Below are 16,783 nucleotides of genomic sequence, written 5' to 3' on the forward strand. Positions count from 1 at the left end.
TATTAATATCTTTGGACGTCCTCCACTAGCTGTTTTATTGTAGAAATCACTACAGTATCTTCTTGATATTTTCTATTCTATATTTCTATCATTGACCTTCTACTTTCCCCCTATGTTGTATGCAGGCTACTCTTAATATTTAAATGTGTTCATAAAATATAACATATTCAACAACAAAATTCAATAACGTGCTTTAACTTTAACCACTAGGTGGTGCGGGTTAAAAAACCAGTGATCTAGTTAATAAAACATAATAATATCAAACAATTACTATTAACTTTATTGTGAAATTAAAAAAGGAAAATACAGTTTCAGTCTCTCGATTTGATGCTTATGCATTGTACCATGAACCTGTATAGACCTGTAACAGTCAACTGCATGAGGAGTTGGAAAGGTAGTTTCTTATGTTACAAATAACACACAGCATACAATGCCATAATAACTTTGTATTATTAATGTAGGACACTTATGTATGTATAACATCTGAAGATGTGTAGTTTTATATTATATTATTATATTGCTATAATATTTCACATATTGTAGTTCTATAGAAGGAAATATTATAGCTGATAATGTATATATATATATTTATTAAGCAAACTGCCTGCAGTTAAGGGGGTGTACTTTCAGGGCTTTCTTCGCGTCGGGCCGAACCACGCCCCTTAGCTGTGATATACTGAGCATATACCACGGCCTGTCGTGAGCTATTGCTTAAATATATCATATATATATTAGGGCTGTCAAACAATTAAAAATTGTAATCAGATTAATCACAGCTTAAAAATGAATTAATCATGATTAATCACCATTCGAACTATGTCCAAAATATTCCATTTCTTTATGTAGCTATATTGTTGGGAATGGAAAGATAAATGAAAGAAGGTGGATATATCCATTTAACATACAGTATCTATGTTTATTATAACATTTTTCTGCATGTCAAAATGAAAGACAACCCACACACCTATCAATCATCAAACCGTGGGGTCTTAATTCATTACGTGTTGATTTCTATCAACGGGGGAGTACTTCAGGAAAGTCGACAGAGGGGGGCGGCGGCGGCGGCTAGTGGAGTACTTCGTGACCACAGAGTGTGAATGTTGTGATCAGCTGTTTTAGCGCAGTCTCCCTCCGCAACCGGTTGGCGTAGTTTTGGCACAAGTCCGTTGTACAGACCGACGTTAACAGCAGCCCTGTCTGTGCACACGGAGACCGACTCTGTCGTCCGGTGATCTAACCGCCTTCTGGAAAAGCTTCACAAGTACGTCGGTACGCAAATGCACTTTGTGACACAAGTGACGGTACGCATTTCAGATTGCGCACATAACCTGCGTACCAGTTATGTGTTACCTGTACTACAGCAAAAGTATTCTCCGTCGGGACTTGCTGCAACAACACCACGCCGTTATCAAAGATGTTGTATTGAGAAGACGATCACTACGTGACAAAAGTTTTCAAAACCGTGGCTACTGAAATCAATCTTACTAACTGCTGTCTGTGCAATTTACTCCGCGCAAGTTGGCAGACTTTATTTTGCTTACTTTAACATCATTTTTCATGGTGGGGCTAAGCCATTTCTTGGTATGGGTGTAGCCTACCCCAGCCATACCCTGGCGCTGCCACTGGTGGCAGGTATGGGGCGGGCCATTCGGCACATGCGTTAAAGGCGTTCAATATTTTAACGCAATTAATTCAAAAAATTAATTACCGCCGTTAACGCGATAATTTTTACAGCACTAATATATATATATATATATATATTATATATGATATATATAGTGTAACATCACAGACAGAAAGGTATATCCGTCATTTAATGGTAAGCTATTGCAATTGTGATTCCATAGATGTGTCTCCCATCACCCAAAACCCCTGACTATTCTCTCAACCCAGTATTTACATTCTTATATTCAAAGAAAATCAGTAATATCTTTAAAAACTACAAGTCCCTTTCTATTAGCTGCGCACCGTTATGGGGTAAATATAACCTATCTACCAATTGGATCAAATATAAAAGTCAGCCGAATTAGTATTGATACTGCAAGGAGACGTATTGTGTGAAAAGAAATGGAAGATGTTGTTTAATTGCTGATATATTTATGATCCACCTCACGTATTCAGTTTTGGCGGCATTTCTTCCAGTTTGTCCAAAGGTCTTCTAATCAGGGCTCTATAAATAAAGAACTACGGCAGATATGTAATATTTTTTGCAGCCGAACCGTGTATTACAATGCCGTTATGTGATGACTTTAAAAGAGAAAAGCAAGCACACTCGGAATAAAGTATTATTATTTTTTTCTATAAATGTTTTTGGATTTCATGTCGCATAAACACCATATCCGAACGTGCATTGCGGCTAAAACATCCAATCACCAAGCTTGAACGGTAGCTGAGGATTATATAGGTAGATGAAAACCTCTGAAAAAAGCCTCTGAAAAAAAGAAATGTGTCTCTCAGAATCGAGAGGGAAAAGCCTATGGGAAAAACACAAAAGCGGTGTACACAATTTAAACCAATTCATGTTGTGTAATTAACAAGGATAAACTGATTTGTTTTAGTGGATGAGTACTGCAAATATCATTGTGAAATCATTTGGCAGTGAGGGGAATACGGTTTTATTATGAAAACTTAGGAGACAAGGAGTTTACCGGAGAAAAGACAAGGAGTTTACCGGAGAAAAGACAAGGAGTTTACATCGCTGTCCCTGCAGCCACTAAAATATACTGCCACAGACTCAGACAAGTGTGAGAGTGGAGATACATTTGCATCAGTTTCCCGGTGAGTGGGTTGAGGAGAGCTAGCTGCTAACGGAGCTAACAGCTGTCCGATTGTCAGCTCCGGGAAGAGCCAACAATCAGACAAATCTCTAGTGACAACAACAACAAAACATGCCGGGAAATAATCCAAAACAGAAGAAAGACGAGCAAGAGAATGAAGAAGATAAAGGGAAGATGAGGCTCGTAAGTCAAACAGCTATACAGCTTTCCGAAAATGAGCCACCTGACAATAAAAAAGAGAGGTAACGATGTAACAAATGTCAATAAAACAGCAGATGAAGACTCCTGGGTATGTAATATCTGCCAAGTCATATTCAGTGAGGTCAGCACAAAGATACTAATGTGAAAATTGCAATAAACACACATGTGCAAAATGTCTGAAACTAAATGCACAGTATGCAGTCACACAGCCTGATGACTTGATGTGGCTGTGTAGTAAGCAATACCAGGATAAAACCCGCAAGGCTCTGAAGGATTCAAAATCAGAGGAACTGTTGGATAACAATAAACAACAAGAAACAATTTCATCACCTGAATTAGTAAAACGATTGGACGCACTAGAGGAGATGATAATTAAGCAAGGAGAGAAACAACAAAACTACACCAGAGAGCTTATCGCACAGCTCATCTCCCAAGACATACCGGTGTGCCCACCTAAGAAGGGAGACAGTGACTCTGTAACTGAGGATGATACTTCACCTACGTGGTCAGATGTTGTCAGGAAGAAAACAATACACAATAAGATACTAGTCAAATTGTCAATCAGGGAGTTTACGAGAGAACAACAGTCAGAAGAAAGCAGAGAGAAAAACATTGTTATACACAGATTACAAGAAAGTGAGGACGAAAATATAGATGCCAGGAAACGGCAAGATGAAGATACGATAAACGATCTGATAAAAAACGAGTTGGGAATCGAAGGGGTTTTGGCATCAAAGGTGATATGCCTCGGGACTCGAGAACCGGAAAAAAACAGACCAATGCTGATTACCACAAATTCCACTTTCGAGAAACGAAAAATAATGTCAAGTCTCCACAAATTGAAGAACGCATCAGCAAAGTTCAAGTCAATAAGTGTGGCAAACAACCTCTCCAAAGAAGAACGGGAACAGAGGAACGACCTTGTCAAGAAAGCAAAAATCGAAATGGAAGAGGACGGAACGAACATGTGGCGGTTCAAAATACAAGGACCAGTGTGGGACATGAAAGTTGTTTGGCAAAAAATCAAACCAAATTCAAACAAGACAGAACCCACAAATACATAAATAATGACAACTCAGAGTAGTAGAGGACTTTCTAAGGGCCTTCAATGTCTTTACACTAATGCAGATTATGTTATGAATAAGAAAAATGAACTCGTAGCAAACATTGATAAATATGACCCAGATATTATAGCTATTAGTGAAGCACTTCCAAAAAACCCACAAGTACCAATCCAGTTATGTGTATTGAACATCAGTGGATATGACATTTTCAGCAATCTAGATGAGGGTAGAAGAGGTGTCTGTATCTACACTAAATCCTACCTCAGAGCAGTACCTAAGAACTTGAAGGGCTGTACATCTACAGAATCTGTGTGCTGTGAAATACAACTCCGCAATACGGACCGTCTTCTGGTTGGATGTCACCAAACTGTCAAAAATATCGGCAACTTTGAAACTAGAAGTTTAGTTGAAGAAGCTTCCTCACTAAACCGCAGCCACGTTTTTATTATGGGAGACTTTAACTATCCTGAAATTAGTTGACAACCCATACGGGCACCAGAGAGACTGCTACGTATTTCAACATGTAACAAAACCAACTCATGCAAGAGGAAACCAAACCCCACACGTGCTTGACCTAATTATCACAAATGAGGAGGGAATGGTTGAGGATCTAAGCCATGAAGCACCACTAGGAAAAAGTCACCATGACTGCCTGTCTTTCAAATTTCTATGCTACCATGAGATATGCGATAATCCAAACCGCAAGTTCATCCTTGATAAAGGAAATTATGAAGGCCTGAAACAGGAAATTATTGGGACAGACTGGGCACAGACATTTGAAAACAAGTCAGCTTCAGCACAGTGGGAGGCCATGGAAGAAAAAGTCCTAACAAGTTGCAAGAGGCACATCCCTATGTCATCGGGAAAAAATAAGAAAAATCGCTCTACTCCGGAATGGATAAATGATAGAATCAAAAAGTGCAGCTTACACCTTACAAAGGTTATCTGGTACAGAGAGTGACCGTTGTTCCTATGCAAAATTGTGCAACCAAGTTAAATGGGAGTGTCGGAAAGCTAAAAGAGAGCATGAAATAAAAATTGCAAAGGAAGCCAAAGACAATCCGAAAGCTTTTTATAAATATGCCAGAAGCAACCTAAAAGTCAATGCCACAGTCAGAGATCTGGAAAAGGCTAATGGCAGTCTGGCTCAAAATGACAAGGATAAAGCCAATACACTAAATTCCTTCTTTGCTAGTGTATTCACAAAGGAGGATACCTCATCAATACCAGACTTCCAGGACAGACCATTTAATACTACACTCAATAAATTGGACTTCACATCAAAGGACATCCATACAAAACGAACGTAGATGCCTCAAAAGCATCAGGACTGGATGGCATCTATCCCAGGATTCTCAAAGAACTGTGTGACGAACTAGATAAACCCTTATTTACTATATTTAAAAAAATCGCTTGATGAAGGTGTGGTACCACAGCCTTGGAAGAATGGTCATGTGACTCCTATATTCAAAAAAGGTGACCGAAGCAATCCTGGAAACTATAGGCCTGTCAGCCTTACAGCAGTAGTATGCAAACTCCTTGAATCATTGGTGCGTGATGCTGTCATAGAACATCTTGACTCAAACAACCTATTATCAGACCGCCAACATGGCTTCGTCCAGGGCAGATCCTGTTCAAACCAACTCCTGGCCTGCCTTGACATATGGTCTCGTACCCTGGACCAGAGAGGAAGTCTCAATGCCATTTATTTGGATTTCCAGAAAGCATTTGATACTGTACCTCACAAAAGATTACTGAAGAAGCTCTATGGGTATGGTATCCATGGAGACATACTCACCTGGATCTCAGACTTTCGCAAAAACAGGCGACAGAGAGTCTTTGTTAACGGGAAACGGTGGAATTCCACAAGGTAGTGTCCTGGGTCCTGCACTGTTTGTCCTCTATATCAACGACCTACCCGATAATGTGAGCTCCATGGTCCAGATGTTTGCAGATGATACTAAAGTCTTCAAGGAAATTAAGTGTAAAGACGATGAAGAAAAACTCCAGTCAGATCTCAGAGAAATGCAATGATGGTCCGAGTGTTGGCAGCTCAAATTCAATGCAGCAAAGTGCAAAGTAATGCACTTAGGTTTTCTGAATCAAAAATAGTATAATATGGGTGATAATTCAAACACTATAAACCTATCCGGGACTCAGAATGAAAAGGACCTTGGTGTGAATGTTGATAATACCCTGACATTTAGTGACCATATCCGTCGGGCAAGTAACAAAGCGAATGGTATCCTAGAAATTATCCGCAGATCATACACTTATTTGGACTCTGACGTGGTTTATACATCTCTCTTGTACGGCCACTCCTCGAGTATGGGAATGTCGCTTGATCCCCCATGTACAAAAAGGATGCTGAGCTCATCGAGAACAACAAAGCTGGTTCCAGAACTAAAGGACCTACCATATCAAGAACGACTGCAAAGTCTTAAAATCCTGAGTATGTATTATAGAAGGGCGAGGGGAGATATGATCGAAGTTTTCAAATATCTCCACAACATCTACAAAACATCATGCCCACTACAACGGGATTATAACACCAGGACTCGTGGACACTGCCTCAAGTTGAAGAAACAGTACTCAAGACTGGCTATCCGCCGCAACCTTTTCAGCCTGCGTGTGGTTGACTTGGGGAATGATCTGCCAGAAAGCGTTGTCATATCCAAGACGGTTAACTGTCTCAAGTTGGGGCGGGTGGCGCAGTGGTCCGTGCATCTGATCATCAGATCAAGGGGGGTGCTGGGGAACTCCAGTTCGAAACCTGCTCCTGCCGCCACTGCGTCAGGCCGTTGTGTCCTTGGGCAAGACACTTCACCCGGATTTGCTCCTGTGGGTATTGTCCACAGTACATGTATGATACTAATGTGTACTAAAAGCGCCTCGATGACTTTGAGGCGTGAAGATGGATGGTGTGGCGCAGTGCACTGTGCAATGATCATCAGATCAAGGGGTGAAACCCGCCGCTGCTGCATCTGTAAAGCCGTTGTGTCCTTGGGCAAAACACTTCACCTGAACTTGCTCCTGTGTGTATTGTCCACAGTACATGACCATTGCATGTATGATATGTGTAATGTGTATTTGTAAAGCGCTTTGAGCATCTGGAAAAGCGCTATAATAAATGTAAGGAATTATTATTATTATTAAGTCCCGCCTCGACCATTACTGGTCAAACATCACCTTCACTTTGGACTATGTGACTGTTGCCAGCATCCATAGTAAATAAAGAATCAGTGATCTACTTATTTATTTATGAGCGACTAAAAGGCCTTATGCCTATTACAGCCGTATCCTATTGATTGATATTTGGTCGTAATAAGGGCTTGAACAATCAACCTATTTGGTCGTATGAGTTGGAGGACTTATTGTCAATTTGTATTGCAATTGGAGATGCCATGTTTTATACCAATATTGGTAAGACTCGCAGGTACTTGGAAAATGTTTTATATTGTAAATAATTCAAATTGTATTATTTTCTTTGGTAAAGAAATTAAAGAAATTCAATTTTCTTTAAAGTTCCAAACTTAAAAATGTTTTACAAAAATATTGTAATTATCATTATGCCTGTGTTGTTACAATTTTTGAAGAGTCTTTATAGCCATGGTTATTTTCATAGAGGTGAAGGACTTATGGTGCAGTGAAAAAAGAGCTTGCAGTGAGTAAAATGTGACAGGAAAAAGAGCCCTAAAAGTGCTTCAGAGACACTTTTTCTAAGCGTCAGACGAACCTGTTCTTCTTACGGAGGTTGTGTTGTTATTGTTGTTGGCAGCCCCTCCCTTGGCTTTTGTAATACAGTGGTGTAGCAGTGCTGGTAAGCTCTCAGACCCGGCAGGATCACTAGACACCCCTAGAAGTTCTCTGAGAAGAAGAGAGACAGCACAGCACACGTTGCTACGTTAATCCAACAGTCATGTGCGGGCCCGTCCACATGTTAACAGCAGAAATACACTTTGCATAGCTATTTTCATTATGGTTATGGTTCGATGAGCTCTTGTACATCTACTGAGAGCCCTTTAACTAAGATGATGAATGTCCACTTTCTATCTGCAATGATGGATGATCAAAGTTAGATTTAAAGAAAGAAGGATGAGACAGAAATGAGAAAGTGAGAGAAAGAAAGAAAGAGAAATTGACATAATGTAGAGATGGTGAATTTATTATGTCTGAAACAATCATTACATTAAAGACCCAGTCCAGGATTTATTGGGATAACATAATTGTATACCACACATTACTCCTAAAAGGTAAAGTGCTACAAATGTACTTATCTTTGGTCCCATGTTGTAATTTTAAATAAGGGACTTGTAGTCTTGGAATAACGGTTTAGACAATTATTGAAATTGCTATGCTCACTAATTGGGGGTCTTTAAAAAGTGACTGCTTCAGAAATGCGGACAATATATTGTTCTCTTTGCTGTATACAACTCATAAAATGAAAATAATTTCAGGAACTTTAAAATGACTGTTCCCGTATCAATCAAGCCTAAATGTACTTTTGAAATATCTTCCAACATCACTCTGTTTACTTAACAGTAGAGCAAAAGAGATAAGTCGTAATATGAAGTGTGCTCAGATGTGTTTTATAAATACTGTTCTATGAACTATTTTCATTTCATGAGTGATACATGCAAGTTAAATCATAACAATCAATGTTAAAAAATGACATCAAGGTAAGGTCTTTGTCATAGAATACCAGTTTACCTCACACAGAATACTCTGGTTTTGTTGGTCATCTCTCATAGAAAGATGCAATTAAATGAAATTTGATTATCCTCACAAACTCTAAAGTTCAGAGTCTCAGTGTCGGCTTAATGTCTTAGCACTTCAATTAACTGAAAAACAAACAGCTTCAAAACTTGACTTAATGTCAAATTAAGTCAAGTTGTTGGGCGAAAAATAGATTGTTTCAAAAGGCATAGGGAACACAAAACTTTAGAGATGCTTGTCCTTCATTTGTCACTGTGGAGAGAGAGAGTGAGAGCCATTAGCAGAGAGGGGGAGACAAATGTTTGAAACAGTCCTGGACAGATAGAGAACAATTTCATTATCACATACACTGTGTGCTGGGGCCACAGTGTGTTAAACTAAGTACATTTCCATAGACATGAACACTGTACAGCACACTTTCATAAACATGAACACTGCGTACAGAGGCTTCACCATGCTGACGGGAGGAGATGGCAGGAAGAGGAAATGGCCGTTAAAGAACAAGTCACATGACAGGAAGAGGAAATGGCCATTAAAAAACAGTCACATGACAGAAAAACGAAAGCACTTAGGACAACAAATGTGACAAAGAATTTAGTTTGAGAATTGTTGTTATTTGTTTGGTCGTAGAGAGAAGTTTAGAGAATGCATGCATGGCATTTTGCACATGGAACAAAACTTTAAAGGGGAATACTCCAGTCTATCAGTCATGTGCGTCCTCTATTGATTCAAGGCTTATTTGTTTTGGTTGCAGGGAAACATGTCTGTATTCAAAATACAATCCAAAGACAAAAATGCTTCTCCACAGTCCAAAACCGCTCCTCGTGCTTGCTCACAAGCCTAAAAACTGCAGCCTATGCCGCAGCAGGCTTACTGTGCCTGGGAAGAGTATTGACAAATGTGTCCTGCAGTAATTTTTACCATTAGTTGTACTTCACTTGAATCCAGCACAGAGGCACAACCCAAAGCGATTCCCCTTTAAAGGAGAGAGTGATTAGAGCCCTCCCCCTGCTGACCCCTCCCTCTCAGACATGGGTCCGACCCTTACCTATTGCGGCGTAGGGGACCGGGTCACAACGCTGCCCAGATAGCTGAGATCAATCAAAAACAAATCACGTAAGACCCTTACCCTCTATAAAGCAGCAGCCCTATAAGCTACCTTCCCTTAGAGGCCAGTGATGGTGCTGGAGCGAGGGCTCTGCCTCATGGCTTTAGCTACTGTATGGTTGTAGTGACTAGGGGTGTGAGGTGGGTGTGAGGGGCGCAGGAATATGTGCAGTAAAGACATGACATGACTGTGGGCCATAAAAGTATATGAGTCTCAGCTATATTGTTATATAGGTGTATATAAAACAAAACCTCCTGGGTGATGACTGCTAATCTGTGTACGGGGCTCTGATCTATCAGACCGTCGCTTCTAATGAGATGTAATAGTTGTATTTATTTAGGAAACTGTATCTATATATCTATATACTTATACAGAATGTTACAATTTCTAACCTTTTCTAACTGCTTTATTAATGGTTGATAAATCACTTACTAATACATTATAACACATCACTTATTTAGGGTAGCTATGTTGTGGCTTTTTTGGCTGCAGAGCTTTTTGTCTAAAACGTATATACATCACAAATGTACAGTAAAGTAAATGGGTAAGTTTAATAGTGCTAGGGCACTAGAGAATTTAAATCCTTTGCTGCTTTATGCTCCATTGCATGGAATACATTTGATAAGGATACGTACAATTTACACTACCAATTGAGATAATAATGTAATATATAATCATCAACAAATAAATGCTGATGTATTATTTTACACAAATCTACTGATTTCAGGAGTTTTATTGACTGGATACCCAGAGGTATAATTACCTAAAGTTAGTCCTGCCAACAATGAATAGATGCACAAATATTTAGAATCCGATAGCATACCATTTTTAAAGTACTTGTAATGTTGGTATTTTAATTGTATTTAAGGCTACTACTTTAGTGCTTTTAAGTATAATCTTTGGTATTGCTTTAGACTAGAATTACTGCAATATATTAATGACATATTAACATTTATAAACACTGTCCAGATGACTTACTAAGTTTGTATGTTTGCCTATTAGAAAATGGGACACCAAGTTTTAGTTTTTTTTTTTAAACTGAGACCTGGTGGTTTCCTTATATAAGGATTATAATGTTTAAATTAAAGATACTTTAACAGTTTAAAAAACATGAATAAAGCCTTTAGTTGTGGCTTATAATTTTAAAGAAAGTGGATTTATCAGAAAGTGAACATTTTCTTTGTATTATAGTGTAATACAATGTATGTAACTGTAAAAACAGATACAGTTAACTGTTAAAGTTGAGCTAGAACATAACTTTTGATTCGTTCCAATCTTTAATATGGGGGAAAGAAAGAAATGGCACAGTTTTTAAAACAGTAAACTTTAGAGTAAAAATAGCATCTACTGTAGCTTAGTGTGTCGTCTAAATGTTCCTGCAGTAATTATTGTTTACCTACATTTTCATTGTGACAATTGTTTTATGAGATCATTTAAGAGCTATCAAATGATAAAGACAATAATTCGTTATATCAAAATCAAATTGAGTTTTCACATGCCAACAGGTTTAGAAAATGTCATTTTTATGAATTGGTACATTGTGTGTTAAATGCAATTACATGCCTTCTGCATATCAAAGTACAATATGCATCTTAATTATTCCTTAATGGAAACATTAAATTAAAACTGTGGATAAATACCGAGGACATTTGGAAAAGAGAGCAGACGAGAAGAGAAGTCTCCCCTTTAAATAAATATGTGACTATTCTCTACTGGAATGGATCACCTACCCTGAGGCTGATATCTGGAGCTGAGAGGGCTCTGAGGGCAGCATCTCCTCCTCCGTCCTTCTCTGGGACGGCCTCTGCCCGAACACATCCCTGCCCTCCAGAGGGGGAGAGGGGGACTGGGAGGGGTAACTGGCTGCAGTGGAGGCATAGGACATGTGGGCGTGGTAACTGGGGCTGGGTTGCCTGGTGGCATGGCTCTGAGTGGGAGAGGCGGACGGGGAAGACCTCCGGGAGAAACTGACAGTGGGCTGCAGGGAGATTTCATGCATCTCCAGAGACCGAGAGGTGCGGAGGATGCTGGGGCGGGGAGGGGGCCGCACTAGGATATCTGGGGAACCTGGCTGGGTGCTAAGGGGGCTTTGGGAAAGTGGAGAGAGGCGGGAGGGCTGGAGTACTAATGGGGGTAGGCTGGGGTCTGCCCGGCGATGTGCTCTCGGGCTGAGCCAGGACTGAGGGCTACTACTGGGGGCTGTGCTTGGGCTCCCTGCACGGGCTGCCGGGTCAGGGTAAGGCAACACTGGTACACCCACACCGTGGGCCGTGTGTCTGAGATGGCCGAGACTCTGGGCTTGTTGCATAGTTAAACGCCTAACCGGGGGCCCCATGGGCCGGTCTCTGCCTTGGGGAGCCATAGGGACCTCCAGCTGCAGGAGGCCAGGGCTTGATGGATCCTTTAGGGAAGAGAGGTGCAGGCGACCGTGGGGGTGAGAGTGAGGAGGGTATGGGGGTGGATCAGGGAGGTCCTGGGAATGATGCAAGGGATGGTGAGGCGGGTATATGAACCGTGGGCCCTCTAGACCCAGGAAGGGTAACTCATGAGGCTGCCAGCTGTCAGGAGAGCACGGAGGGCTGTGTGTGTGCGACAGAGAATGGCCAGAGGCAGTGTACTGATGGTGCTCCATCTCGCCACTCTCCTCAGGGATGGAGGGGTAACCAAAGGGCCCCTCGGCGGTGCCTGGGGGGGAGGACAGAGCAGAGCTGCGCGGGCTGATGTCAGGCATGTAGAATGGTGGTGGAATCCCTGATTCAATGCGGCTGCCTAGATACCCATAGAACGGGCCCTGGGGAAAGCCCCTGTAGCGGGAGGCCGGGGCCTGCCCTGAGGCGTGAAGTGCACTGCCCTCTGCAAAGCTCATACCTTCCATGGCCCTGTGGAGGCGGGGGCTGTAGTTGGGGGGCTGCGTTGACTCCAGGCTGGAGGACGTTGGGGAGAGCTGGGGCCGCAGCGTGGGCATGATGGGCGGCAGAGGCCCGGGGTCAAAATCATTCTCCTCATCAGACTGCCGGAACTCGGGGTACATGTCAGACTCCTCTGCGAAGGGGAAGCCGTGGATGCGGCGGGCCGGTGGGCTTTCCATGGTGAAGCGGCCATCAGGGCCGCGGCTTATCAGCTCAATAGGCGTGGTGACCTCTGACTCATACTTTGACACACTGTATTTCTTGCTGGCTATGGCACGCTTGGTTTTCTTGTAGAAGGAGAGCTCTTTGTCTCGATCCCTCAGAGGGCTGGGCAGCTTCCTGACGTACAGCCCCGGGCCCTGGGACCCGTCTGAAGAAAGAGAGCGGGGCCTAGATGGAGGAGAGCTCTCTGGACTTATTTTCCCAGATGATAACCTGATCAAAAAAATGCAGACAAAAGGCACTGTCTTAGTTTAACACATGAAACCTAAAGGGTAGGTGAATGAAGTGTCTTAAACAAAAGAAAACTGTCTGATGCAGTAAATGAATAGGCATGATTGTGGTTTCATTTCCAAGCTCAACAGATGACACAAGACATAGCCAAAGCACTCTATTAAGGCAGCCATAATGAACCACATTATGATAATGACCAGTTTATGACGGCGGCATCATCCTGACAGCTAATGAAGCGAGAATGACGGGATGAGAGGAGAACCAGTGACGCAACCATGACAACCGTATCACAAATCTATTGAATCTAAATCTTCGTGAGCAGACATGAGAGCAATTTCCATATGCTGCACCAAATGGTGATGTGAGGAAAGCAGATGACATCTAACCAGGCCTCATTTGCCCACACCAGGAGCAGCATAGTCAACACTTACTGGGTCAGTGAATGCATCAGATAGACATACAGAGTAAAGAGTGCATATACACAGTACTGAACTGTACTGTACATGCATGGAGCTAATGCAAAGTAATCCCTGTATGGTGCGTGAGAGTTAGTGCATGCAACGGTAGGCTTCACTCCAACAAATAGTCAGTTGATAATTTCTATGCAATGCTTTAACCATGCAGCCAAGCCAGTGCAGTGCAGCACACTCTGTATTTTGGTGCAGGCAGGCACTCACAGGGGGCTGGCGGGCGGGGGCAAGAAACTGCTCCTGGCAGGCTCATCCCAGCAGGGCTCTACCCCTGGCAAGGGGGTGAGAGGAGGCCTGCGATTGGAGACAAATGACATGGGCCTGGTTCATCTTTGACTATGCCACTTCAGGAAGGACTAAGGTTGAACTTCCTGACCTACCATTTCATAAAAAAATAAACAAGGAATCTGATACTGACGGTTTATCTTAAGTCTCAGGCAGACACACATTTATTCTTGAATGTGATTTTACATAGATTATATCCACAAATGAAATTGAAATGTAACAAGATTTACAGACGGACAGACAAATACACACATGTAGCGGACTGTACATTAGATGTGCAGCTAAACATAAAATAGCATTATTACACAATTTGAATCATGCAGAAAGCAGACAGCGTTTAAGATTACAGATGGATCAAAAATCAATACACATCCTGCAGCTTGGGCACTCTGGGTAATGTGCCGAAAATGCTGACTTTGCTGCTTTAACTTTCTTTAATCTGCCACTGATCCGCTAGAGGCTGCTACTGTTCATGTTCTTCCAAACCCTTCAAGTTGCCCAAACATATAATCATGGTGTTTTTATATCATCCATTTTGGGTTTTGCTTATTCTGAGTGCCTATACTGTCCGGATATTTTACTTAAATGCGAAAGAGAAGGCAATAATAATCAGTTCTACAAACAAGGCTCTAGAAAGAGTATTTCCAGTTGCCAGATGTTTAAAGTAAATGTAATGCTTTTTTAGTTTGAACTGTTAATTATTGTCAAAATGTAGTGTATGCCTCGTCTCAGAATACATAGGAAGAGGCATTTTGCATTAGAAGTTGGACAGTAGTAGCGTCCTGCAGGATCTTTGGCATGTAGTCTTACTTACGGTGACTCAATGCTTTTCCTGAAGTGTGTCACCGACAAGGGAGGATCTGAGAGGACAAAAACATTTGAATTCAGCATTTCCCTCTGTTTAAAACCATAAGACATAGTCAGACACATGGGTGTATTGTGAGACAATGAACCCCTTGGACATGTACAAAGCACCTTATCCATCCTAAATAAGAATAACTCAAAACAACCATTGTGTTGTTTCTCTTTCTGTTTGTTTTGCATCGCATTGTAGTCATTTAATTTATTATCTTGCACTTTCACCCAATGGTCGTGGTAGGCTCAGAAGTCATTCATCCATGGTCAAACATCTACTATATTTATTAAATGTGGGTTAAAGTAGAGTGGGAGGCGGACCTGGTTTACGCTTCAGTTTACGACGGTGTTGCTTATTGACAAAGCAAGCTGCTAGAGTGCTGAACAGTACTGCTGCTGCCAGAAAACAGATAGTTGCCACGACACCCGCCACCACCGGCCGCGCCAGCCCCTCATCAGGCAACTCCGCAGGAGGGAAGGGATCTGATGGGGCAGACAGGAGGGTCAAAGGGGACTTAACACAAAACTCACATATCTATTTAAGGACTCCAGTTTGTAATACATCATAAAAAAACTGACCGGTGCTCGACACTCCCACTACGTTGCTGCTTTCACTGATCAGGTCATCCATGACAGCCATCACCCGAAACTCATACCAGGACTCCTGTGAGAGAGAGACAACATACACACTGTCCCGTGACCGTCTCATACACTGATTTGTGTCAAAGTTACTGGATCCTGTTCAAAAAGCACTTTGTGACTCTGAAAACTGACCTGTGTGAAATTTAGATAATAAAAGGATGTTTACTTTATTTATTATTGTTACGCGTACTAAGGAGATTATACCTTGTAGCGAGCATGTTTGCATTTCTTTTTTAGTCATGTAGGTTACACAAACTCACTTTTTGTAATTTATAAATATAATCATTTTTCAAAATGCACTATACTGCAGTGAGGCGAAAAAAAAGACACCATCTCTTGAACATTTAAGCTGAACGTTAAATCATGTGCATACAAATGTGGACTGTGTAGAAATGTTATAATTATTTAAAAATGAAATGATAACTAGATTACTGTGGCTAAGTGGATACAGTGCTGGACTTCGAATCAGGGGGTAGCAAGTTCGAGTCCCACTGTAGTCAGCATGTCGTTGTGTCTCTGGGCAATACACTTCACCCCAAATTGCTCCTGTGTGGATTGTCCACAGTACTGAATGTATGTAAGTCGCTTTTGATAAAATCACATTTAATGTAGATTATGCTCGTCACCATGAAATAGGGATATTGTTTACAAGATTCTCTCTTAATTAACTTTCCAGTCAATTACCCCTTTGCCACACCTTACACAGCCATGTTTCTGTATGGACTGCATGTATTTGTAACTGACCTGAACGAGGTCTCTGGCTATGAGCTCGGTCTCGGTGGACGGGATCAGGTCATCCAGAACCTCCCACCTCTCCCCGAGGCGGAACTCCATGATATATCGGTCGATGGGCGAGGAGTGGTTGCCTGGAGGGAGCCATGTGAGGAGGACACCGTGCTGCGTGCGATTGGCTGTTAGGCACCGTGGTGGAGTAAGAAGCACCAGTGGTTCTGGGGTACCCAGAGGAGAGCCTGTGGACAAGACATGTTGGACAAGAAAGTTAACATGAGGGAAAGTTATTCAGACAATGATTTCCATATGTAAGAAAATGTGATACAACCTAACTTAGCAGAGTTAGACCACATTGGTTTGTTTGATGTATAAATGCTGTTTTTCACTCATTTTCATTAATCTATGCATGCCTTTATAAAACACTCCTTTGTCCTCTCTACTATGTATGTTAGAAAAAACGGCAATGCAAATTTCTGCCTTCATACCTTTTGAGACATTGATTTTATTTACCATTCACTTTTAATTCAGTTCAGACGTTGGGACACTAAGACTGGATATTGGCAACATGCCC

General features: G+C 41.6%; 1 protein-coding gene across 2 annotated transcripts in view; it reads right to left on the reverse strand.

Moving 5' to 3' along the window:
- Positions 1-16,783, reverse strand: part of igsf9ba (immunoglobulin superfamily, member 9Ba) — a 77,924-nt gene that overhangs the window by 6,554 nt on the left and 54,587 nt on the right. The window contains exons 14-20 of one of the 2 annotated variants that reach the window (XM_034097774.1): positions 16,225-16,451; positions 15,418-15,502; positions 15,160-15,321; positions 14,798-14,843; positions 11,597-13,210; positions 9,807-9,849; positions 7,823-7,909 (exon numbers count right to left, since the gene is read on the reverse strand). In XM_034097774.1, the coding sequence (XP_033953665.1) occupies positions 9,807-9,849; positions 11,597-13,210; positions 14,798-14,843; positions 15,160-15,321; positions 15,418-15,502; positions 16,225-16,451 (2,177 nt within the window). In that variant the 3' untranslated portion in view covers positions 7,823-7,909. Of the gene's footprint in view, positions 1-7,778; positions 7,910-9,806; positions 9,850-11,596; positions 13,211-14,797; positions 14,844-15,159; positions 15,322-15,417; positions 15,503-16,224; positions 16,452-16,783 lie in introns of those variants that run through there. The other variant, XM_034097773.1, reaches the window with a different exon arrangement.

This window comes from Pseudochaenichthys georgianus, chromosome 13, assembly GCF_902827115.2.
Source record: "Pseudochaenichthys georgianus chromosome 13, fPseGeo1.2, whole genome shotgun sequence".
NCBI lineage: Eukaryota > Metazoa > Chordata > Actinopteri > Perciformes > Channichthyidae > Pseudochaenichthys > Pseudochaenichthys georgianus.